Below are 21953 nucleotides of genomic sequence, written 5' to 3'. Positions count from 1 at the left end.
GAACCACATGGAGAAGGCACCCACACTGAAAGTGCCTGGAGGGAACACTGGGGCTTCTTCTCAGTGTCTCTGACATAGGGTTTCACTGTCCCGGGAAAGTCTCTGCTAACACCCTGCAGAGCGCTGTGCCCAATCTACAGAAACGTCTTGCGGTATCTCCTACAGGGAAAGTGCCAGGAGGGAATTGTCGAGCTTGTTCTCAGTGTCTCTGAGAATTGCTCTGATTATCCCTGTGACCTCTTTGCTAAGACTCTCCAGAGAGCCGTCCTCAAAACCAACACACATCTTGACATATCTCCCTCATTGATCGCAGTGTCTCCAGGAACGGCATTCAAGGAGCCAGGAACTTTTCTCCCTACACTGTCCATTGAGTTGTCCTCAAAACCAATATACATCCTGCTATATCTCCCACATGGAAAGTGCCAGGAGGGAGAAGTGGCGATTATGTTTAGACTTTCTCGGAACTGCTTCAAATCAACTAGATATCTTTGTGCTGTAAATCTCCCAACAGCCAAACGCAAAAGCAGCAAACATCTCGCTGTATGTCCCACATCCAAAGTGCCAAGAGAGAGATTGCTCTCCCTGTCTTTGAGTACTGTTTTCACTGTCCCGGTTACCTCTTTGCTAACATTCTCTTCAGCGCTGCAGGGAAACCAGGAACCACGTGGAGAAGGCACCCACACTGAAAGTGCCTGGAGGGAACATTGGAGCTTCTTCTCAGTGTCTCTGACATAGGGTTTCACTGTCCCGGGAAAGTCTCTGCTAACACCCTGCAGAGCGCTGTGCCCAATCTACAGAAACGTCTTGCGGTATCTCCTACAGGGAAAGTGCCAGGAGGGAATTGTCGAGCTTGTTCTCAGTGTCTCTGAGAATTGCTCTGATTATCCCTGTGACCTCTTTGCTAAGACTCTCCAGAGAGCCGTCCTCAAAACAAACACACATCTTGACATATCTCCCACATTGATCGCAGTGTCTCCAGGAACGGCATTCAAGGAGCCAGGAACTTTTCTCCCTACACTGTCCATTGAGTTGTCCTCAAAACCAATATACATCCTGCTATATCTCCCACATGGAAAGTGCCAGGAGGGAGAAGTGGCGATTATGTTTAGACTTTCTCGGAACTGCTTCAAATCAACTAGATATCTTTGTGCTGTAAATCTCCCAACAGCCAAACGCAAAAGCAGCAAACATCTCGCTGTATGTCCCACATCCAAAGTGCCAAGAGAGAGCTTGCTCTCCCTGTCTTTGAGTACTGTTTTCGCTGTCCCGGTTACCTCTTTGCTAACATTCTCTTCAGCGCTGCAGGGAAACCAGGAACCACGTGGAGAAGGCACCCACACTGAAAGTGCCTGGAGGGAACATTGGGGCTTCTTCTCAGTGTCTCTGACATAGGGTTTCACTGTCCCGGGAAAGTCTCTGCTAACCCCCTGCAGAGCGCTGTGCCCAATATACAGAAACGTCTTGCGGTATCTCCTACAGGGAAAGTGCCAAGAGGGAACTGTCGATCTTGTTCTCAGTGTCTCTCACCCTGCAGAGCGCTGTGCCCTATATACACAAAAATCTTGCGCTATCTCCAACATGTAAAGTGCCAGGAGAGAATTGCAGGAATTCATCGCAGTGCTCCAAGAATGGCATTCAATGTGCCAGAAACTTTCCTGCCTACAGTCTCCAGGGAGATTTCCTCAAAACCAATAAGCATCCCGCTATATGTCCTAAATGGAAAGTGTCAGGAGGGAAATATAGGACTTGCTCTGCCTATCTTTGAATACTGCTTTCTACGCTCCTGGTTTAGTCTTTGCTAACATTCTCTCCAGGGAGTTGCCCTCAAAACCAACACACATCTTGACATATCTCCCACATGGAAAGTGCCAGCAGGGAAAAATGGGGACTGTTCTTAGACTCGATAGGATCTGCTTCAAGTCACCTAGTTATCTCCTTGGCTACATTCTTCAAAGAGATAGGTGCAAAACAATCAAAAAATCTGTCTCCAACATGGAAAGTGCCAGGAGGGAATTCTAGGGCTTGTTCCCAGTGTCTCTCAGAATTGTTCTCATGACCCCGGCTACATCTCTGCTAAGACGCTTGCATTGCCCAGAGACCTACGACATCTTTGGGCGTGGAACCAGTCTCCAGACATATGGCCATTTTTGTGCCTGGCGCGGCGCCAAGAGGGAAAGGGTGGTTTTGAGGCTGAAGGCAGCAGGAAAGCCTGCAGCCCCCAGGACTGTGGGGCTACGCAAGCGGTTCCCAAAGAGCTTTAGAACAAGGCATATTTTTCCCTGCTGGCTCTTTGGGCGTGGAACCAGTCTCCAGACATATGGCCATTTTTGTGCCTGGCGCGGCGCCAAGAGGGAAAGGGTGGTTTTGAGGCTGAAGGCAGCAGGAAAGCGTGCAGCCCCCAGGTCTGTGGGGCTACGCAATCGGTTCCCAAAGAGCTTTAGAACAAGGCATAGTTTTCCCTGCTGGCTCTTTGGGTGTGGGACCAGTCTCCAGCCATAGGTAGATTTTGGAGTCTGGCGCCATGCCAAGTGGGAAAGGGTGGTTTTGAGGCTGAAGGCAGCAGGAAAGCCTGCAGCCTGCAGGTGTGTGGGGCTACGCAAGCGGTTCCCAAAGAGCTTTAGAACAAGGCATAGTTTTCCCTGCTGGCTCTTTGGGCGTGGGACCAATCTCCAGAGAGAGCAGCCCCCCTGGTGTGTGGGGCTACGCAAGCGGTTCCCAAAGAGCTTTAGAACAAGGCATAGTTTTCCCTGCTGGCTCTTTGGGTGTGGGACCAGTCTCCAGACATAGGTAGATTTTGGAGTCTGGCACCACGCCAAGTGGGAAAGGGTGGTTTTGAGGCTGAAGGCAGCAGGAAAGCCTGCAGACCCCAGGTTTGTGGGGCTACGCAACTGGTTCCCAAAGACCTTTAGAACAAGGCATAGTTTTCCCTGCTGGCTCTTTGGGCGTGGGACCCATCTCCAGACATATGGCCATTTTTGTGCCTGGCGCGGCGCCAAGTGTGAAAGGGTGGTTTTGAGGCCGAAGGCAGCAGAAAAGCCTGCAGCCCCCAGGTCTGTGGGGCTACGCAAGTGGTTCCCAAAGAGCTTTAGAACAAGGCATAGTTTTCCCTGCTGGTTCTTTGGGTGTGGGACCAGTCTCCAGCCATATGTAGATTTTGGAGTCTGGCGCCACGCCAAGTGGGAAAGGGTGGTTTTGAGGCTGACGGCAGCAGGAAAGCCTGCAGCCCCCAGGACTGTGGGGCTACGCAAGCCGTTCCCAAAGAGCTTTAGAACAAGGCATAGTTTTCCCTGCTGGCTCTTTGGGCGTGGGACCAATCTCCAGACATATGGCCATTTTTGTGCCTGGCGCTGCACCAAGTGGGAAAGGGTGGTTTTGAGGCTGAAGGCAGCAGGAAAGTGTGCAGCCCCCAGGTCTGTGGGGCTACGCAAGTGGTTCCCAAAGAGCTTTAGAACAAGGCATAGTTTTCCCTGCTGGCTCTTTGGGTGTGGGACCAGTCTCCAGACATAGGTAGATTTTGGAGTCTGGCGCCATGCCAAGTGGGAAAGGGTGGTTTTGAGGCTGAAGGCAGCAGGAAAGCCTGCAGCCCCCAGGTGTGTGGGGCTACGCAAGCGGTTCCCAAAGAGCTTTAGAACAAGGCATAGTTTTCCCTGCTGGCTCGTTGGGTGTGGGACCAATCTCCAGACATATGGCCATTCTTGTGCCTGGCGCGGCGCCAAGTGGGAAGGGTGGTTTTGAGCCTGAAGGTAGCAGGAAAGCCTGCAGCCCCCAGGTCTGTGGGGCTACGCAACTGGTTCCCAAAGAGCTTTAGAACAAGGCACCAACTAAAAAGCACTGGAACGTGGAAGTGAGCAGTCAGTCGAGTTCCGACTCCGGGTCAGACACTACCTGGAACGAGTGGCGCGCAATCGATTCAAGTTCGGAGGAGGAGGAAATAGGGGTAGACAGAGTCAAAAGCCACAATATCCCAATTCGCAATGAAGAGAAAACGCGAGGGGGAAAAAGTCCCCTCACGGATTGGAGAAAAATAAAGATCGCATGCGCCGATTGGGCCCCATCGGCCATGCTAGCGTTCCCGGTCCGGGTGGCGGACGGGGGACAAAGGGTCCACTCGCCAATAAATCCTAAGGATATACAATCGATTGTTAAAGCAATCGCAGACAAAGGGCTTAATTCTGCCATGGTTTCCACCCTCATAGACGGAGTTTTTGGGGGAGACGACATGCTCCCGTTCGATATAAAACAAGCTTGTAGATTGATCTTTGACGGAGCAGGGATGATTGTTTTTAAACAAGAATGGGAGGACAACTGTACGAAGAAACTAGCCCAAATAACCGGAGCGGACCACCCGCTACACGGCTCCAGCCTGCAGCGGCTAATGGGTACAGACCCAACAATGGTTACCCCCCAGGCGCAAGCTCAAGGCATGCGGGCCCATGAAGTTATGACAACCACTCGTGCGGCCAGAGAAGCTATTCGTGTAGTCTCTAGAATTGTCGCCAAGCCATCGCCATGGTCCACAATAAAACAAAATGAAAGTGAGAGCTTTACGCAATTCGTAGACCGCCTTCAGGCAGCGGTCGACTCCTCGACCCTGCCCGCGAAAGCGAAAGGCCCGGTCGTTGCAGACTGCTTACGTCAGCAGTGTAATTCGAAAACCAAAGATATTTTACGATCTCTACCACCGGGGTCAACTATCGCAGACATGATTAAGCATGTCGTGAATGAAGAGCATTTAGCCCGGATTCAAGTGGCTGTTCGCACCGCAATAACTAATCTGATGGCATTTTTTAAATGTGGCCAAGCGGGCCACGTTGTGGCAAACTGCCCTCGGTTGGGGGACCCGCCAACAGTGCTCCCCCCACACCAGAATCAATCTAGAGGGCCGTGTTGGTCTTGTGGAAAGAAAGGACATTTCGCTAAGGAATGCAGAACTAAAATTCAGGGACACGGGATGGGGAGAGGGCACCTGGGTCGCACACAGCCTTCTCCCACACAGCTCCCGCGGCCCAGCCATACCAACCTTGGGTGGGGCGAGGCGCTTTCGAACCGGAAAATGCTTAGCAGGCTGGCACGGCGGTGCCACGTGGGCGCCGGTGGTGCCGAGGCTGACGGCCGCCAGAAAGCCCGCAGCCCCACGGGCTGTGGGGCCACGCGAGCGGCTGCCAAAGAGCTTTCCAACGAGGCAGGGCTTTCCTTCCTGGCTCTTCGGGCGTGGGAGCTATCGCCAGAGCCGCGGCCCTACCGGAAAATGCTTCGCAGTCTGGCGTGGCGGCGCAACGTGGGCGCTGGTGGAGCCGAGGCTGACAGCCACCATACAGACCGCAACCCCACGGGCTGTGGGGCCAAGCGAGCGGCTGCCAAAGACCTCTCCAACGAGGCACGGCTTTCCCTCCTGGCTCTTTGGGCACGGGAGCAGTCGCCAGAGCTGCGGCCCTACCGGAAAATACTTCGCATGCTGGCACGGCGGCGCCACGGGAGAGCCAGGAGGGAAAGCCGTGCCTCGTTGGAAAGCTCTTTGGCAGCCGCTCGCGTGGCCCCACAGCCCATGGGGCTGCGGGCTTCCCAGCAGCCGTCAGCCTCGGCGCCACCCGCGCCCACGTGTCGCCGCCGCGCCAGCATGCGAAGCATTTTCCGGTAGGGCCACGGCTCTGGCGACAGCTCCCACGCCCGAAGAGCCAGGAGGGAAAGCCGTGCCTCGTTGGAAAGCTCTTTGGCAGCCGCTCGCATGGCCCCACAGCCGGGCTGTGGGGTGTCCGGCGGCCATCAGCCTCGGCGCCACCGGCGTCTGCGTGGCACCGCCGTGCCATCCTGCGAAGCATGTTCCAGTAGGGCCGCGGCTTTGGCGACAGCTCCAATGCCCGAAGAGCCAGGAGGGAAAGCCGTGCCTCGTTGGAAAGCTCTTTGGCAGCCGCTCGCGTGGCCCCACAGCCCGTGGGGCTGCGGTCTGTATGGTGGCTGTCAGACGGCTCCACCGGCGCCCACATGGCGCCGCCGTGCCAGCCCCCGAAGCATTTTCCGGTAGGGCCGCGGCTCTGGCGACTGCGCCCGTGCCCAAAGAGCCAGGAGGGAAAGCCGTGCCTCGTTGGAAAGTTCTTTGGCAGCCGCTCACGTGGCCCCACAGCCCCTGGGGCTGCGGGCTTTCTGGCGGCCGTCAGCCTCGGCGCCACCGGCGCCCATATGGCGCCGCCGCGCCAGCCCCCGAAGCATTTTCCGGTAGGGCAGCCGCTCTGGGGACAGCTCCCACGCCCGAAGAGCCAGGAGGGAAAGCCATGCCTCGTTGGAAAGCTCTTTGGCAGCCGCTCGCGTGGCCCCACAGCCCGTGGGCTGCGGGATTTCCGGCGGCCGTCAGCCTCGGCGCCACCGGCGCCCACGTGGCGCCGCCGCGCCAGCCCCCGAAGCATTTTCCGGTAGGGCCACGGCTCTGGCAACAGCTCCCACGCCCGAAGAGCCAGGAGGGAAAGCCGTGCCTCGTTGGAAAGCTCTTTGGCAGCCGCTCGCGTGGCCCCACAGCCCCTGGGGCTGCGGGCTTTGCGGCGGCCGTCAGCCTCGACACCACCGGCGCCCATGTGGCGCCGCCGCGCCAGCCTGCAAAGCATTTTCCGGTAGGGCCGCGGGTCTGGCGACAGCTCCCACGCCCGAAGAGCCAGGAGGGAAAGCTGTGCCTCGTTGGAAAGCTCTTTGGCAGCCGCTCGCGTGGCCCCACAGCCCGTGGGGCTGCGGGCTTTCCGGCGGCCGTCAGCCTCCGCGACACTGGCGCTCACGTGGCGCCACCGCGCCAGCGTGTGAAGCATTTTCCAGTAGGGCCGCGGCTCTGGCGACAGCTCCCACGCCCGAAGAGCCAGGAGGGAAAGCCGTGCCTCGTTGGAAAGCTCTTTGGCAGCCGCTCGCGTGGCCCCACAGCCCATGGGGCTGCGGGCTTTCCAGCAGCCGTCAGCCTCAGCGCCACCAGCGCCTACGTGGCGCCGCCGTACCAGCCTACGAAGCATTTTCCAGTAGGGCCACGGCTCTGGCCACAGCTCCCACGCCCGAAGAGCCAGGAAGGAAAGCCCTGCCTCGTTGGAAAGCTCTTTGGCAGCCGCTCGCGTGGCCCCACAGCCCGTGGGCTGCGGGATTTCCGGCGGCCGTCTGCCTCAAAACCACCCTTTCCCACTTGGCGCCGCGCCAGGCAAAAAATGGCCATATGTCTGGAGATGGGTCCCACGCCCAAAGAGCCAGCAGGGAAAACTATGCCTTGTTCTAAAGCTCTTTGGGAACCGCTTGCGTAGCCCCACAGACCTGGGGGCTGCAGGCTTTCCTGTTGCCTTCAGCCTCAAAACCACCCTTTCCCACTTGGTGCCATGCCAGTCTCCAAAATCTACATATGTCTGGAGACTGGTCCCACGCCCAAGGAGCCAGCAGGGAAAACTATGCCTTGATCTAAAGCTCTTTGGGAACCGATTGCGTAGCCCCACACACCTGGGGGCTGCAGGCTTTCCTGCTGCCTTCAGCCTCAAAACCACCCTTTCCCACTTGGCGCTGCTCCAGCCTCCAAAATTTCCATATGTCGGGAGATCTGGTGATTGCTCCCATGCCCAAAGAGCCAGGAGGGAAACCTGTGCCTTGTTCTAAAGCTCTTTGGGAACCGCTTGCGTAGCCCCACAGACTTTGGGGCTGTAGGCTCTCCTGCTGCCTTCAGCCTCAAAACCACCCTTTCCGTATGCCTGCACAGGGGTGTCCCCGGTGCTCCGGAGTGGGGCAGGGGGGATCAGTGTGCGTGGCCGCCCCCCCTCCAAGAGCTCCCCCCCCCCGGGGCCGTGTCCTGGGTCCGCAGTACCGGTATCTGGCCGCTAGGGGGTAGCAGTTAGCACTTTTCCTGCCTGCAGTACCGCATTATGGCCGTTAAGTGGCAGCAGCGATCGCTGTGGCTTACCGCTGCACTGCGCATGCGCTCCCGCTGGGTGCCGTGCGGCTGTACTGCGCATGCGTCCCCGCTTGTTCCGTACGGTTCTACTGCGCATGCGCTCCCCCGCCTCCGGTGCCGTACGGCTCTATTGCGCATGTGCTCCCCCCCGGGTGCCTTACTCTTCTACTACGCATGCGTTCCCCCCCTGCTCCTGCGCGGCTGTACTGCGCATGCGTACCCGCTGGTTCTGTAGCGTTCTAGTGCGCATGCGCTCTCCTCGGCGCCGTACAGCTGTACTGCGCATGTCAGTCCGCCCCCTGACCCCGCACCCCCCCACACACACACCGGGCGGGTTGGGGAGAACGGGGACACCCCCCCCGCGGGGACACGGCGGAGGAGGCGGCCAAGCCCCAATAAAGGCATAAGGGAGGTGGTGGTGTCACACACACACACCCCCCCCCCGGCCCCCCCCCAGAGAGACACCGGGGGGGGGGGGCACAGCTGGTGTGTCACCCCCCTTGTCACCCCTCTGCATGACCCTGGGGATCCCCCGGCCATCAGCAGCCCCCCCCCCCCCCCCAAAAAGGGCAGACTGACTCCCCCGGTCACCCCTGAGCAGCTCCTGTGCCCCCCCCCCCCCCAGAAGGACAGACGGACATAGGGGGGGCACAGCCAGGGGTCACCCCCTTGTCACCCCTCTCCATGATCCTGGGGACCCTCCATGACCCCCCCCCGGCCATCAGTAGCCCCCCCCAGAAGGACAGAGAGACACGGGGGGGGGCACAGCCAGGGGGTCACCCCCACCTTGTCATCCCCCCTATGGCCCCCTTGGCCATCAGTAGCCCTCCCAACAAGGACAGTCGGACACGGGGGGACACCAGGGGGTCACCCCCGTTGTCACCCCCCTGTGGTCCCCCCAGAAGGAAAGACGGACACAGGGGGGCAGCCAGGAGCTGGGGGGCTCCGTTTATTCCCGGGGGGGCACCTCTGGCCACCTCCTCCGACTCGGGGGGGAGCACCCCCAAATCTAACACACCCGCCCCAAATGAGCCCCCCCGACAGAAAACAGCCTTCTCCCTAATTAAACACCCCCCCTTTAAACACCCCCCCCCAAATTAACACCCCTAATTAAACTCTGGCCCCAAATAACCCCCTCAGCTAACCCTCCCCCTCAATTAAACACCCCTCAATTAAAAAACACCCCAACTTACCCCCTCCAATTAAACACCCCCCCAATTACACTCCATCCCGAAATTGACCCCCCTAGTTAAACATCCCCCCCTCAGTTAAATACCCCCCCCATTAAACTCCCCCCCTGAAATTACCCCCCAATTGAACACTCCCCCAAATTAAACACTCCCCAGATTAAATGTCCCCCCAGTTAAGGCTGTGGGGTCAAAGCGCGGCGGGCGGGAGCCTGGCGGGGGGTAGAGGAGGGTGTTGGGGCAGGGAGGGGGGGCAAACCATGTGTCCCCCCCCCCACTCCACGTGTGTCCCTCAGCGTCCCCCACCTGCGGGTGATGGGGACCGTGACGGGGGGCGGCCCTGGCCGCCACGGCGGCTTTCCCGGGACGCCGAGCGTCGTTCCTGGGGACGGCTGGCCGTGCCGACGGGTGTCCGGTGGCTGCTGAGGGGACCGGCGGCGTGAGGGCGGGGGGGGGTCAGGGGGCACACCTCACGCCCAGGCAGGGCCCCCCCCTCCCCGTGCCCCCCAGCCCGGCCTCACCCCCTCTTGCAGGAGGCCAGCTCGGCCGTCAGGCTCTTCACCCGCTGCTGCAGCCTCCGCTCCGACGCCTTCACCTCCGCCAGCTGCAAGATGCGGGGGGATGAAAGGTTCCCTCTGCTGCCACCGGCCCCCCCCAGCCCCCCCCAGCCCACCTCGGCAGCCAGTTGCCGGTGCCACTTGAGCGTATTTACAATCCTCCTCGCCGATCCGCCGCTACTTTCCCGCACCCGCTGCCTGCCTTAGGCTTAACCTGATGCCTCGCCATTGGCGGGATTTTGTGGGAAAGGCAAGTCCCAACCCTTCATCCTTTGTGGGGAAGAGGGAATTGGGCTTATCTCAAAGGGCAATAAAGCTGGAGAAATGGCAAAAAAGACATGAAAAATCCTTCTGTGGAGGAACGGAAAGCAAGAGGTATCCCCAAAAGGGTAAGTTTCCCCCAAGCTGGCTGCCTTGAGGGTTGAACTTTGGGAAAGGGTTGAACTTTGGGAAAGGGTTGAACCTTCAGGGGTTGAACCTTCAGGGGTTGAACCCTGGGAAAGGGTTGAACCTCAGGTGGCTGAAGGGCAGAGGTGGCCACCAAAGCCACCAAGAGGCTCATTCCCTCCTGTGTCCCAGGACTGACCCCGGGCTGAGCGGTGGTTTCCTGCCTGGGGCGGGGGACAATCTCACGCCCCAGCAGGGAAGGGGGCAGATCCCAGAACGCACACCCTCTGTGGGGATAGCCCCATTTCACCATTTTTCTCTCCAAACCGTGACTTGTTTCCATTACCCCTGTAGCGCCACAACCACATCTCAGCTCGAGGCAAGGCGGAAGCGGGACCACGCTCAGCCATGCCACAGCGGTTGGGAGCTTCCTCTGCTGGATTAAATGATGGGTTTGATTGTGACGAGGGGGGGGGGTAGGGGGCTTAAGGTCAAAAAGACCAGGTGCCCCCAGACACCTGTATCCTCTACAGACCCACCCTTGGACATCTTAGTCCTCTATGGATCCCTCCAGACACCAGGTGGGACTTTGAAGGACCAGAAATGGATCCAGCCGTCGCGGCAGTGGATTCGTAGAGGACCCCGGCGTTCAGGTGAGGTCAGCAGAGGAGGACCCACGGGTGGGACTGCCCCCACCCCCACAGGAGGCCCGCCCTCTGGCATTGGCTTTGGTGGGACCCAGGACACACAGCCCCAACCCCACCCCACGCACACCCCAGCAACCCCACGCACACCCCAGCAACACCCCCCCCACCACACACACACACCCCCAACAGCCAAAACACCCAAAACATAATGGGGGTCATGGCCAGTGCACCCCAACTAGACCTGACTGCACCCCAAACACACCCCCGGCCCCAGCTACACCCCAATTACACCCATACACCCCACCCGCACCCCAAACACACCCCTACACCCCAATTACACCCCAACTGCACCCCTGGCCCCAACACCCCAACTGCATGCCAAGTACACTACTGTTCCCCAACTATACCCCAGCTACACCCCTACACCCCAACTGCACCCCAAACACACCCCTGTCCCCCAACTACACCCATACACCCCAACTGCACCCCGAGGACACCCAACTGCACCCCAAACACACCACCGGCCCCCATCTACGCGCCAGCTACACCCATACACCCCACCTACCCCCAGCTGCACCCCAAACACTCCCCTATCCCCAACTGCCCCCCACCTGGACCCAACTACACCCCAACAAGAACAAACACCCCCAAACCTGCACAACCACGCACCACCGCGCTGCCCCAGCACCCCCAAAACACACCCTCACACCCCCTCTGTGCGGGGAGGGGGGGGGGGTGCTGTCGGTGTCAGAGGCCCTCGTTAGCGCCCCTCGTTACCACACCTCATTAAGGCCACAGGAACTGCAAAACCAGGGGTTTATTTCACAGCTTCGGCTGCCCACGTCAGCACCCAGATGGGGGTGAGGGGGCTCCCAGCACCCCACCTCCCCCCTAGAATAGCCAAAAAAAACAGGGCCTGGTCCCAGAACCTCCCCCGCAACGCCACAAACACAAGGCCTGGTCCCACCCCCCCACCCCAAGACCCCAAATCCCCCAAAACCGGAGCTTGGCGTGCCACTCCCTCCCCCCACAAAAGGGCCCAAAATCCCCACACACACAAAACGCCCCCAAACCAGGGCCTGGGCCCATTCCGCCACACCAAGGATCCCCAACCCTCCTGAGACCCCAAATCCCACTGAAATGCCCCCAAACGCTCTCCTGGGGCAAGGGGAGGCCCTGCTGTGTCCCGGGGAGGGGGACCCTGGACCTGCCCCAGGTCCCGCCACGCTGCGGAAATGGACCCCCCCCTACCCCCTCCAAAGCCCCTATGGAGGATTTGGGGACCCTCTATCCTGGTGGGGTTCCCTTTCCCCAGAGCCCCACGGGTGCCCCCGACTGGTGGGTCTGTGGTGCGGGGGGGAGGTCTGGGGACCTCTTGGTGGCAGGGACAGGCAGTGGCAGCCGGCGGGGGGGTAGGTGGTTCCTGGTGGCCTCGTGTCCCCTCACTTTGCCGTCATCATCTGCACAAACTCTGCCAGGAAAGAGGAAGGGTTGGTAGGGATGGGGACATGACGGGGACGGGGACACGACAAGGGCAGGAACACTGCAAGGACAGGGGGCACACTGGGGACAAGGGGCACTGTAGAGCCCCTGGGGATGGGGAACATGGTGGGGACAAGGGACACTGTGGGGTTGGCTGGCAGGGACGCGGTGGGGTCTGGCCTCTTGGAGATGGAGGAATGTGGTGGGATCCCACCTTCCTGGTGACCGGAGACATGGATGCTGTCCCCAACCCCATTCCTGCCCCTGTCCCCAGTGCGGGACTCTTGCCGGGGGTGACAGGGCACACTGTGGTGTCCCAGGCCAGTTGTGACAGGGGACACGGTAGTATCCCAGGCCAATGGTGATGGGGAACGCAGTGTGGCACCGGGGGATGAGAAGCCCCGTGGGTGGGTGCCAGCGGTGTCCCACTGGGTGCCAGCAGGAACCTGTGGCTGACAGAGGAAATGCTGGGTGACAGCACGGACGCCTGTCCTGACAGTGGCACTCACCCTCGTAGTTGACTTGCCCATCGCCGTCGATGTCAGCCTCTCGGATCATCTCGTCCACCTCCTCGTCCGTCAGCTTCTCCCCCAGGTTGGTCATCACGTGCCGCAGCTCTGCGGCGCTGATGTACCCATTCCCATCCTGGGGTTGAGGACATGGCAGTGACACTGCTGCCTCGCCCATCCCCCTGTCCCCATCCCTGTCCCCGACCCACCTTGTCAAAGACGCGGAAAGCCTCACGGATCTCCTCCTCGCTGTCCGTATCCTTCATCTTCCTCGCCATCATGGTGAGGAACTCAGGGAAGTCGATGGTGCCGTTGCCTGGGTTGGGGACAGGAATGAAGGAACAGTGTGCAGGAGACAGGGGGACAAGAGGACAGCGGGGGACAGACGGGGCTCACCATCAGCGTCCACCTCATTGATCATGTCCTGGAGCTCGGCCTCAGTGGGGTTCTGGCCCAGCGAGCGCATGACAGTGCCCAGCTCCTTGGTGGTGATGGTGCCATCCCCATCCTTGTCGAAGAGCGAGAATGCCTCCTTGAACTCTGGGGACCGTCACCATGGGGACGGGGTCACGCACTGTCACCACTGTCACCAGCAGGGGCCAGAATGGCCGGGGGAGGGGGGGGGGGGGGCGTGCCACGGGTGGCCACATCTGGGCACCCGTGTCACCCTGACAGCCAGTGTCTCCTCCTGCATGCCATGGTGCCTCCCCTCTGCCACCCCCCCCAGCAGCCCCTCCTGCGTGTCCCACTGTCACCCCAGCACCCCCGCGTCTCCTCCTGGGTGTCCCCCGTCACCTCAACCACACAGTGTTATCCCCCCACCCTGGTGTCCCCCCTCTACCCCACTGAATCCCCCAGTCCAAACCCCCCAGAGATCCCCCACTCCCTAGTGTGTCCCCCCCCCCAAGTGTCATCCCCCCTGCAGGGTCCCCTCTGGTGCCTGTCCCCGCCCTGCTGTCACCCCCCATGTCCCCCACCTGCGATCTGCTCCTCAGTGAGCTGGTCAGCCTGGGGGAGGAACAGGGGTGAGGGGGCACCCACGGGACCCTCTCAGCACCCACCACCCCACCGCTCACTGGCACCCCCAAACCTCCCAACACTCCCCAGCCACCCACAAACTCCCGACACCCACAGCACCTCAAAACCCCCCAAAACTCCTCCCAGCACCCACAGGACCCCCCCCACAAACCCCCAACACATCCCAGCACCCACAGCCCCCCAAAACCCCCCCAAACCCCCCCCGGCACCCACCGACCCCACAAAACCCCCAACATCCCCCAGGCCCCCAAACTCCCAACAACCCCCCAACACCCACAGCCCCACCCCAAGCCCCCCCCAGCACGCGAAGGCAACCCCCCAACCGTCGGTGACCCGTTGTCATAGTAACCCAGTGACACACCCCCATCCCCAACAACAACAACGCCCCGTCGCCATGGCAACACCGATACCCCCCCCCCCCCCCCCGCTCCTCAAGGACAACACCACCCCGTCGCCATAGCAACCCCGGTGCCCCCCCCCGCTCCCCAGCGCCCCCTGTCGCCATGGCAACCCCGGTGCCGGTCCCTGACCATGGCGCTCGGGTGGCGGCGCGAGGCTCCTGTCTCCGCAGATCCCCGGATCCCTCCGCTGGACCCGCCCCTCCCGCAGGCCCCGCCCCCGCCAGAAGGAACACCCTCGCTCTTTTGGGCGCGCCGCCTCATTGGCTGGCGAGGCGCGGCGGGCCGACAGCGCCATCCTGATTGGCTGCCGCTGAGCCGCAATGCGCCAAACCGGCCGGCGGAAGACCCCGAAAGGGGGCGTAGCCCCGCGGCGTCACGTGAAGCAGAGTCCCGCCCCAAGCCTCGCTGTGGGGGGCGTGCCGAGATCGCCAGGGCAACCGGCCACTCCTCCCGCGCCCCCCCTCCCCGTCCCCATGGCAACAGGGGCGCGGCCACGGTGGCCTGGCAGCCGCGGGGCCTAGGACCCTAAACCAACCGGCAGCCGGTTGCCACGGAAACAGCCCCCACCCACAGCCATGGGTCTCTATGGCAACGGGGGGGAGGGGGGGCTCCCCGCTCCCCCCCCCCTCCCGCCCCGGACGCCTGGGTCCCCGCCCAGCTTACAATAATTACTTTATTTTAACATCGTTAATTACAGACGGTAAAATCGCCCGGGGGGGGGGGGGGGGGGGGGGGGGGGGGAGGGGGAGGGGCAAACGCTGAGCACCCCCCACCCCACCCCACCCCCACCCCCCCCTTCATGCACCTATTGCTTGGGGGGGGGGGGCAGCCCTCCCCCGGGGAGGCAATGCCGGCAGAGGGTTCCCCTGCCCCCTGCCCCCCCCCCCCCCACCTCCACCACCCCCCCCTGCCACCCCGAGGGGTGCTGCCCCAGCTCTGGCCCCAACTGGGCAAACTGGGAGTGGGGCGGGGGGGGGAGGAATAAATACAATCTTCCAATATATTAAAACCCCCTGGGGGGTGTGAGGGGGCACCCAGCGGGGGGGGCCACCCGGGGAGGGGGGGAGGTCACATCATGCCCAGCTGTAGCAGGGTGTTGGCGTACATCATGGGCTTGACGTTGGGGTGAGGCTGTGGGAGAGACGAGGGGTCGGGGGGGGGTCGGGGGGCAGGAAGGCAAATCTGCTCCCCTCCCCGCAAAATCCCAGCCTCCCCAAATTGCCCCTAAGAGCCCCCCATAGCCCCCAAGCCCCCCAAATTGCCCCATGACCCCCCCAACAGCCCCCCACATAGCCCCTATGACGCCCCAATAGCTCCCCCAGCCCCCAGAATAGCCCCTATGAACCCCCCCCTCCCAATAGCCCCTTAATAGGTTTGGGTGTGGGGAGGTGTCCCTTGGGAGGTTCAGGGAACCCGTGGAGGTTTCAGGGGGGCTCCGGGGGAAGTTGGGGGTCCCCAAGGAGGATTTGGGGCTCCCAAGGTCAAGGGGAGTCCCAGGAGTGGATTTTGGAGAGTCCAAGATTTTGGGGGAGAGGGGGGGTGGGTGTGTGTCACCGAAGAGGGTTTGGGGGACACGACTTGGGCATGTCCCCAGGGAGGATTTCAGGGGTCTGTGGGGCAGCTTTCAGGGATCACAGGTTCGGGGGGTCCACAGGGAGAGGTTTTGAGGGGGGTCCCACATTCAAAAAGTCCCCAAGGAGGGGTGGGGGGATCCCCAGGCTCAGGGGAATGGGGTGCCCCCCTCCCTGACTCACCACTGCTGTGAACTGGTGGAAGTCGGGGCGCAGGTCGCTGCCTCGCAGGTGGATGTAGGAGCCCTTATTGCCCATCTGGTCGCTGCGGGGGGAAAGGGACACTTGGGGACATCAAAGCACGGCCCCCCCAGGGGGACACTGAGGCTTGGGGACCCCCAGGGACAGGGACACTTGGGGACATGGAGGCACAGCTCCATAAAGGGACAGAAAAGCTCAGGGGCAACCGGGGAGAGGGACCCCTGGGGACACCAAGGCTTGGGGACAAAAGAGATGCCTGGGGACAGCAACACCCCACACAGGGATGCTGAGACATAGTGACACCCCAGGGATAGGAACAGGGGAGCTTTGGGACACCAAGGCATAGGGGATGCCCAGGGACTGGGCCGAGGGGAAAATGCAGCTCAGGGGACACCCGGGAACCAAGATGAGGGGACAGTGCGGCTCAGGGGACACCCAGGGACCTGACTGAGGGGACAATGGCGGTGCACGTAAGCTGGAGAGTGTGCACAATGGGGCACTCTTCCCTGGTGGCTGCGGCACCCCTTTGTCCCTGGGCGCTGGTGGCACTCACCAGTAGTTGGGGGCAGAGAAGACAGTGACACATTTGCCATCGTGGGCCACCTCGTAGCCCTCGGGCTTCACCTCGTGGCTGCGGATGATGTAGTCGAGGCGGTTGCGCTCCAAGAAGCTCTTGGTGACGTCAGGCCCAAACTGGCAGCTGACCCCGCGCTTGCTGACGGAGCGGCCGTTCTGCAGGAAGGCCAGTGTCACCGGGGTCCCAGGGACATGGCGGCAGCTGTCCCCAAGGCAGGGAGAGGCGCTGGGGGGGGCACATTGGGGACCCACTGCTGGGGTTCAGCTCACCTGGGGCTGCGGGTCGGACCAGAGCAGGTCACACATGGGACCTGTGGGGGAAGCAGAGGCGGGGTCAGGGTCCCCCAACCGCCCCAGGGGGACATCTTGGCCCCTCAGAGATGGAAGGGATGCCATGGGGCAGAGGGACATGGGGTACCCCCCGGAGTCCATCTCCCACCAGAGTCTGGGGGCTGCCGATTCCTCTCAATCTTCCGGATGTCATCGAGGGTGACGCCGTCCTCACTGAAGAGACCCCCATGCATGATCTAGGACAGGAGCCACATGGGTATGGGGACAATGGGTGCAGGAAGGGACACCCCCCCCATCCTAATCCTGGTGAGGACCAACCCCAGGGGTGAGGAGGGAAGGGACCCCAAGCCCCTGGGGACGGCAGGGACCCCCCCACACAAACCCCACCAGGGACGGGGATCCCCCGAACTCCCTGGGGATGGGGATGGTGGGGACCCCCCCACCCAGCAGGTTGCTCACAGGCAAACCCCCCCTGCACAGGGACATCCCAGGGGCCAGGCTGGGGATAAGGGCCATGGACACTGCGTCCCCCTCACCAGCACTTTGCCATTAATGCACTGGGCCAGCGGCAGCCACTCGAAGACCTCGCTGAAAAGGGCGAACATCTGCGCTGTGTACTTGGCCTTCACCTCCCCCTCGAAACCGTAGATCTGGTTCATGTTGTCCGTCTCATGGTTCCCTGTGGGAACGTGGTGGCATCGCCAGGCCCAGCAACACAGAGCAGGGGACAAAGCCCCACAGCTTGGCCACGAGGACGTGAGACGGCCAGGGAATGAGGCCCCACGACCCAGGATGGGGGACAAGGCACAAGGTCCCAAGGACACGGTCCCATGGCTCAACCCTAGGACCAGAGATCGGGGACATCCCCCCACAACTGGGGATGTGGCACCATGACCCAGCACAGGGCCCCTCAACCCAGCAGGGGACACGGAATACAGGACGTGGCACCACAACTAGGGAAAGGGGACCCGGCCCCACAACCCAGGAGCTGGTCCTATGGCTGGGGACAGGGGACATGGGCATGGGACGAGGCCCCACAACTGGGGACATGGCCTCACAACCCAGGACGAGGTGACAAGGACCTGTCACCCATGGTGGCTGCATTACCTCGGAGAAGGTGGAAGTGATCAGGGTAGAGGAGCTTGAAGCCAAAGAGCGTGAGAATGACCTCGACCGAGAAGGACCCGCGGTCCACAAAGTCCCCGTTGAATATCTGCAACCAGCTCAGGAAAACAGGTCCCAAAGTCCCCGTCCCCTCATGCCACCCATCCCCGTGTCTGTCCCCACCGTGGGGGTGGGAACGATCCCGGTGAGACCCCGGCGCGGGGGCGGGCTCAATCCCACTCCCTCCTGGGGGATACGTAAGGGTTCGACTCGGAGGGCAGCCCGTTGAGCTCGAAGATGTTCAGCAGGTCGTAGTACTGCCCGTGGGTGTCCCCGCACACCGTCACCTTCTCTGTCTGCGTTTGGGATGAGCCAGAGTGGAATGTCACCACTTGGGGACTTTGCCCCCACACACACACACCCAGCAGCACCAGCACCTGGTGAGGGGCACCCACCTCCTTCAACGTCGTTTCTACTAACGTGGGGAGCTTGGCCAGCACCTCCTTCACCTGCACCAGGATCTGCCGGGACAAAGGATCAGCAGAGGCAACAAGGAGGGGGACACGTGGCACTTGAGGATGGGTCAGAGCCCGGCAGGGGACTAGAGGGAGTTTGGGGGAACTGGGGTACCTGGTAGGCACATTTTCTATGGAGTTTCTTCTGCTCCTTGTACCACTGCATCAGCTCCTTCATGAAATCCAACGTCACCTTGCCACCATCCAGCTTGGGGCCGCTGTACTCATCCTCAATGGCTGCAAAATGAACCCCACCGGTGGCCAAGGACACAGGGGGACAGCGAGGACAAGTTCCCAAAGGGCCACCATGCCCCTGCCATCCCTCCCCGCAAGCTCACAGCCCCTGACGAACCCCGGTAGCCTGCTGGGGACACTGAGCCTGGGCTGGGGACCCTAATGGGGACACCAGAGCTCTGCTAGGCACTCTCATGGGGACCCCAAGACCCTCACGGGGACCCTCATGGTGATCCCAACCCTTTGCTGGGGATCATCATGGGTGCCCTGAGACCCTCATGGGGATTTTGAGACCCTCCTGGGGACCCTTCTGGGTAACTTAAAGCTCTGCTTCGGACTCTCATGGGATCTCCATGGTCCCTTAAGACCCTCCTGGAGACCCCGAGAGCTCCTCAAGGCTGTTGTTGGAACCCAGAGCCTCCCCTGGGCCCCCGAGGTGCCTGAGACCTACCCAGGTGACCCTGAGCTTTTGTCAGAGGTCCTCCCAGGGACTCTCCCAGGGACACCAAGCCTCTGCTAGGGACCCTCACAGACCCCCAAGACCCCCATGGGGACCCTGAGCCTTTGTTGGGAATGCTCATGGTCCCCCTAAGACTCTCACCGCCCTCACACCCACCCCAAAAATCCTTCCAGAGACCCCCAAGACTCTCATGAGACCCCTTAGGATCCTCCCAAGGGACCCTGACCCTTGTCTGAAGACCCTCAAGGCCTCCCCGAGACCCTCACAGCGACCTCCAAGCCCCCCACAGGAACCCCAAAGGGGACCCCGAACCTTTACTGGGGACCCTCGCAGCCCCCCCATCCTCCTGCCCTGCCTGTGGAAAAAGGGGTGCCTTGATTTTTGGGGGGCACAAGGAGCGGGGGGGTCAGGGGGGCTCACTCATGCTCTCGATGTCAAGGGAGTCCACAACAGAGCGCTTGTGCTCATCGCTGGCAATCGCCCGCTCAAAGGCCTTCTGCTTGACAATCTTGTGACATTCCTGGTACTTCAGCTTGGCATCCTTGTCATTGGGCCTCACCTTCACCACCTGGGGGGGGACACACACGTCAGGGGACTGGGACAGCCACCGAGGGCCACGGGGCCACCCAGATTTCAGCACCCCCACTGTCCCTGAGAGGGGACAGGGACAGAGAGACCCTTGGATGTGAGGGCAGGGATGATGCTGGGGGGGGACAAAGGGGTCCCCAAATGTCCCCACAGCTCTGGGGCATGTGCTAATGTGGGGGAAAGGGGAGGGAAGGGGGTCCCCAGGCATCACCACAGCTCTGGGGCACGTGCTGACATAGGGGAAGAGGGGGACAAGGGGGTCCCTGAGTGTCTCTACAGCTCCGAGGGATGTGCTGACCCTCAGGGTGGGGAGCAAGGAGGTCCCCAAGGGTCCCTGCAGCTCTGAAGACCTTTTGTGACTAGTCAGGGGATCAGCAGAGTGTCCCCAAGTGTCCCCTCAGCTCTAGGGAACATCATGACTCTGGGGGGTAACAAGAGGGTCCCCAAGGGTTCTCCCCCAGCTCTAAGAGCATGTGCTGACACTAGTGAGGGGACAAGAAGGCGGACATCCCCATAGGGTCTCCCTGTCCAGCTCTAAGGGACATGCTGACATGGGCGGGGGTGGGCGGAAGGGGGTCCCCAAGTTTGCCCCACTCTCCAGGGGGACACACTGACACCACGGAAGGGACAAGGGGGTCCCCAAGCCTCCCTCAATCTCTGAGGGGGGGACACGCTGACACCAGAGGAGTGCCCAAGCCTCCCTCAAGCTCTGAGGGGACAGGCTCTCACCAGGGATGTGACAAAGGGGTCCCCAAGCCTCCTCCAATCTCAGGGGGGGACACGTTGACACCAGGGGTGTCCCCAAGACTTTCCCGAGCTCCAGGGGGACACGCTGACACCAAGGGGGTCCCCAAGACTCCCCCAAGCTCCAGGGGGACACACTGACACCAAAGGGGTCCCCAAGAGCCCCCCCCCGCCACCAAGCTCCAGGGGGACACACCGACACCAGAGGTGCCCAGCCTCACCGTCTCATAGTCACGGAGGGCAGCCTTGAACTTGCCCAGGGCCATGTTGCTGGCGGCGCGGCGGTAGTAGCCCTTGACGTACTTCTTGTCGAGCTCGACGGCACGCGTGGCGTCTGCCAGGGCATAGCCATAGCACTCCGTCCGCAGGTAGGCCAGGCTCCGGTTCCCATAGTAGATGGCGTTGGTGGGGTTCAGCTCGATGGCGCTGCTGTAGTACTTCACCGCGTTCTCATAGTCCTTCCCTGGGCCACCGGCAGGTGTCAGCGGGACGGGACCCCTGCCCACAGGGGCACCCTGACGCCTACAGGCAGCCCTGACCCTCCTGGGGCCGACCCTCGCTTCCCACGTGGCTCCCAATCTGGCAGGGGGTCTCTGATTCAATTGCCCCCCAACAGCTCACTATGCAGCAGCCTGCTCCTGTACCGGCCGCTGACATGGCTGCTGGTCTAGCCCCCCATAGATCACTATCTGGCAGCCCCCAACCCTCACTGCCCCCATGGCTCTCCATCCGGCTGCTGCCACCCTACGGCTTCCTACCTGGCAGCTGCTCACTGCCCCCCTCAGCGCCCTGTCTGGCAGCCCCCCATTGCCCCCCACGGCTCCCGATGTGGCAGCCCCCCATTGCCCCCCATGGCTCCCTACCTGGCAGCCCCTACGGCTGTCGATCTGGCAGCCCCCCATCGCCCTCATGGCTCCCGATCTGGCAGCTCCCCGCTGCCCCCCGTGGCTCCCTATCTAGCAGTCCTCCATTGCTCCCCACGGCTCCCTACCCGGCAGCCCCCATGGCTCCCTGTCTGCTTCTCATTGCCCCCTAAGTCTCCCCACCTGGCAGCCGCCACCTGTCACCACCCCCCGTGGCTCCCTATCTGGCAGCTCCCCGTTCCTCCCCGTGGCTCCCTATCTGGCAGCCCCCATGCCCCCGTGGCTCCCTATCTGGCAGCTCCCCGTTCCTCCCCGTGGCTCCCTATCCGGCAGCCCCTTATTGCCCCCCACGGCTCCCTATCTGGCAGCCCCCCCCGCCGGTACCTTTGAAGAACTCGTTCGCGCGGGTCTTGAGGGCCTCGGCCCGCTCCAGATCGGCCGGGCTCGGGGGCCGCCCAGGTCCGGCCCCGCCGCCGCTCTCCGCCCGCTCTCCCTCCGCCATCGCCGGGCCGTAAAGCGCCCTGGCAACCGCGGGGAGCGCGACCCACCGCGCCGCCAAGCGGCGCCGCCGCTGTCGCAAAGGCGGCGGGACGGGAGGGGGCGGTGTCGCAAACGGGCGCGCGCCGCGCGCAGAGCGGAGCCGGGCGGGACCATAGAGACGGGCGAAGGGGAACCGGAGCGGCCGGGTCCCGTCACCG

The 21953-nt window shown here is 61.9% G+C and overlaps 2 protein-coding genes and 1 long non-coding RNA gene across 5 annotated transcripts; all 3 read right to left on the bottom strand.

The window, feature by feature from the left end:
• Positions 1-9271: 9271 nt before the first annotated feature.
• On the bottom strand, positions 9272-10778 carry LOC134507694 (uncharacterized). Of its 2 annotated transcripts, XR_010068940.1 has the most exons (4): positions 9761-10778; positions 9609-9691; positions 9394-9509; positions 9272-9299 (listed from the first exon to the last, which is right to left on the bottom strand). It is a non-coding gene; the product is annotated as an uncharacterized LOC134507694 (long non-coding RNA). The 2 variants fall into 2 exon arrangements; XR_010068939.1 differs by lacking the exon at positions 9272-9299 and having other exon boundaries at positions 9309-9509.
• Positions 10779-11480: 702 nt separating this feature from the next.
• Positions 11481-14403, bottom strand: CALM3 (calmodulin 3). Of its 2 annotated transcripts, XM_063318509.1 has the most exons (6): positions 14238-14361; positions 13647-13677; positions 13066-13209; positions 12879-12985; positions 12670-12805; positions 11481-12149 (listed from the first exon to the last, which is right to left on the bottom strand). In XM_063318509.1, the coding sequence occupies exons 1-6, from the start codon at positions 14238-14240 to the stop codon at positions 12121-12123; spliced, it is 450 nt and encodes a 149-aa protein (XP_063174579.1). In that variant the 5' UTR covers positions 14241-14361; the 3' UTR covers positions 11481-12120. The 2 variants fall into 2 exon arrangements, with proteins under 2 accessions (XP_063174579.1, XP_063174580.1); XM_063318510.1 differs by lacking the exon at positions 13647-13677 and having other exon boundaries at positions 14238-14403.
• Positions 14404-14990: 587 nt separating this feature from the next.
• PPP5C (protein phosphatase 5 catalytic subunit) lies at positions 14991-21798 on the bottom strand. Its single transcript, XM_063318551.1, has 13 exons — positions 21640-21798; positions 20614-20855; positions 19481-19628; positions 18482-18603; positions 18307-18372; positions 18109-18207; positions 17855-17960; positions 17284-17426; positions 16896-16983; positions 16727-16767; positions 16434-16612; positions 15863-15944; positions 14991-15239 (listed from the first exon to the last, which is right to left on the bottom strand). The coding sequence occupies exons 1-13, from the start codon at positions 21755-21757 to the stop codon at positions 15177-15179; spliced, it is 1497 nt and encodes a 498-aa protein (XP_063174621.1). The 5' UTR covers positions 21758-21798; the 3' UTR covers positions 14991-15176.
• Positions 21799-21953: the final 155 nt, after the last annotated feature.

The sequence above is a fragment of the Chroicocephalus ridibundus genome, chromosome 26 (assembly GCF_963924245.1).
Source record: "Chroicocephalus ridibundus chromosome 26, bChrRid1.1, whole genome shotgun sequence".
Classification (NCBI taxonomy): Eukaryota; Metazoa; Chordata; class Aves; order Charadriiformes; family Laridae; genus Chroicocephalus; species Chroicocephalus ridibundus.
Note: the sequence above shows the minus strand (reverse complement) of the source record. Positions and strands in the feature narration are given on the sequence as shown.

Excerpts from the sequence above, each read along its gene's own strand:
- CALM3 (XM_063318510.1), bottom strand. The coding sequence starts at position 14,403 with ATGGCGCTGTCGGCCCGCCGCGCCTCGCCAGCCAATGAGGCGGCGCGC. Across the intron at positions 12,986-13,065 it reads CAATGAGGTGGACGCTGATG|GCAACGGCACCATCGACTTC; the intron begins GTGAGCCCCGTC and ends TCCCCAACCCAG. Across the intron at positions 12,150-12,669 it reads TGGGCAAGTCAACTACGAGG|AGTTTGTGCAGATGATGACG; the intron begins GTGAGTGCCACT and ends CTTTCCTGGCAG.
- PPP5C (XM_063318551.1), bottom strand. The coding sequence starts at position 21,757 with ATGGCGGAGGGAGAGCGGGCGGAGAGCGGCGGCGGGGCCGGACCTGGG. Across the intron at positions 20,856-21,639 it reads CGCGAACGAGTTCTTCAAAG|GGAAGGACTATGAGAACGCG; the intron begins GTACCGGCGGGG and ends CCGGTGGCCCAG. Across the intron at positions 16,768-16,895 it reads TCGGCAGCCCCCAGACTCTG|GTCCCATGTGTGACCTGCTC; the intron begins GTGGGAGATGGA and ends CTTCCCCCACAG.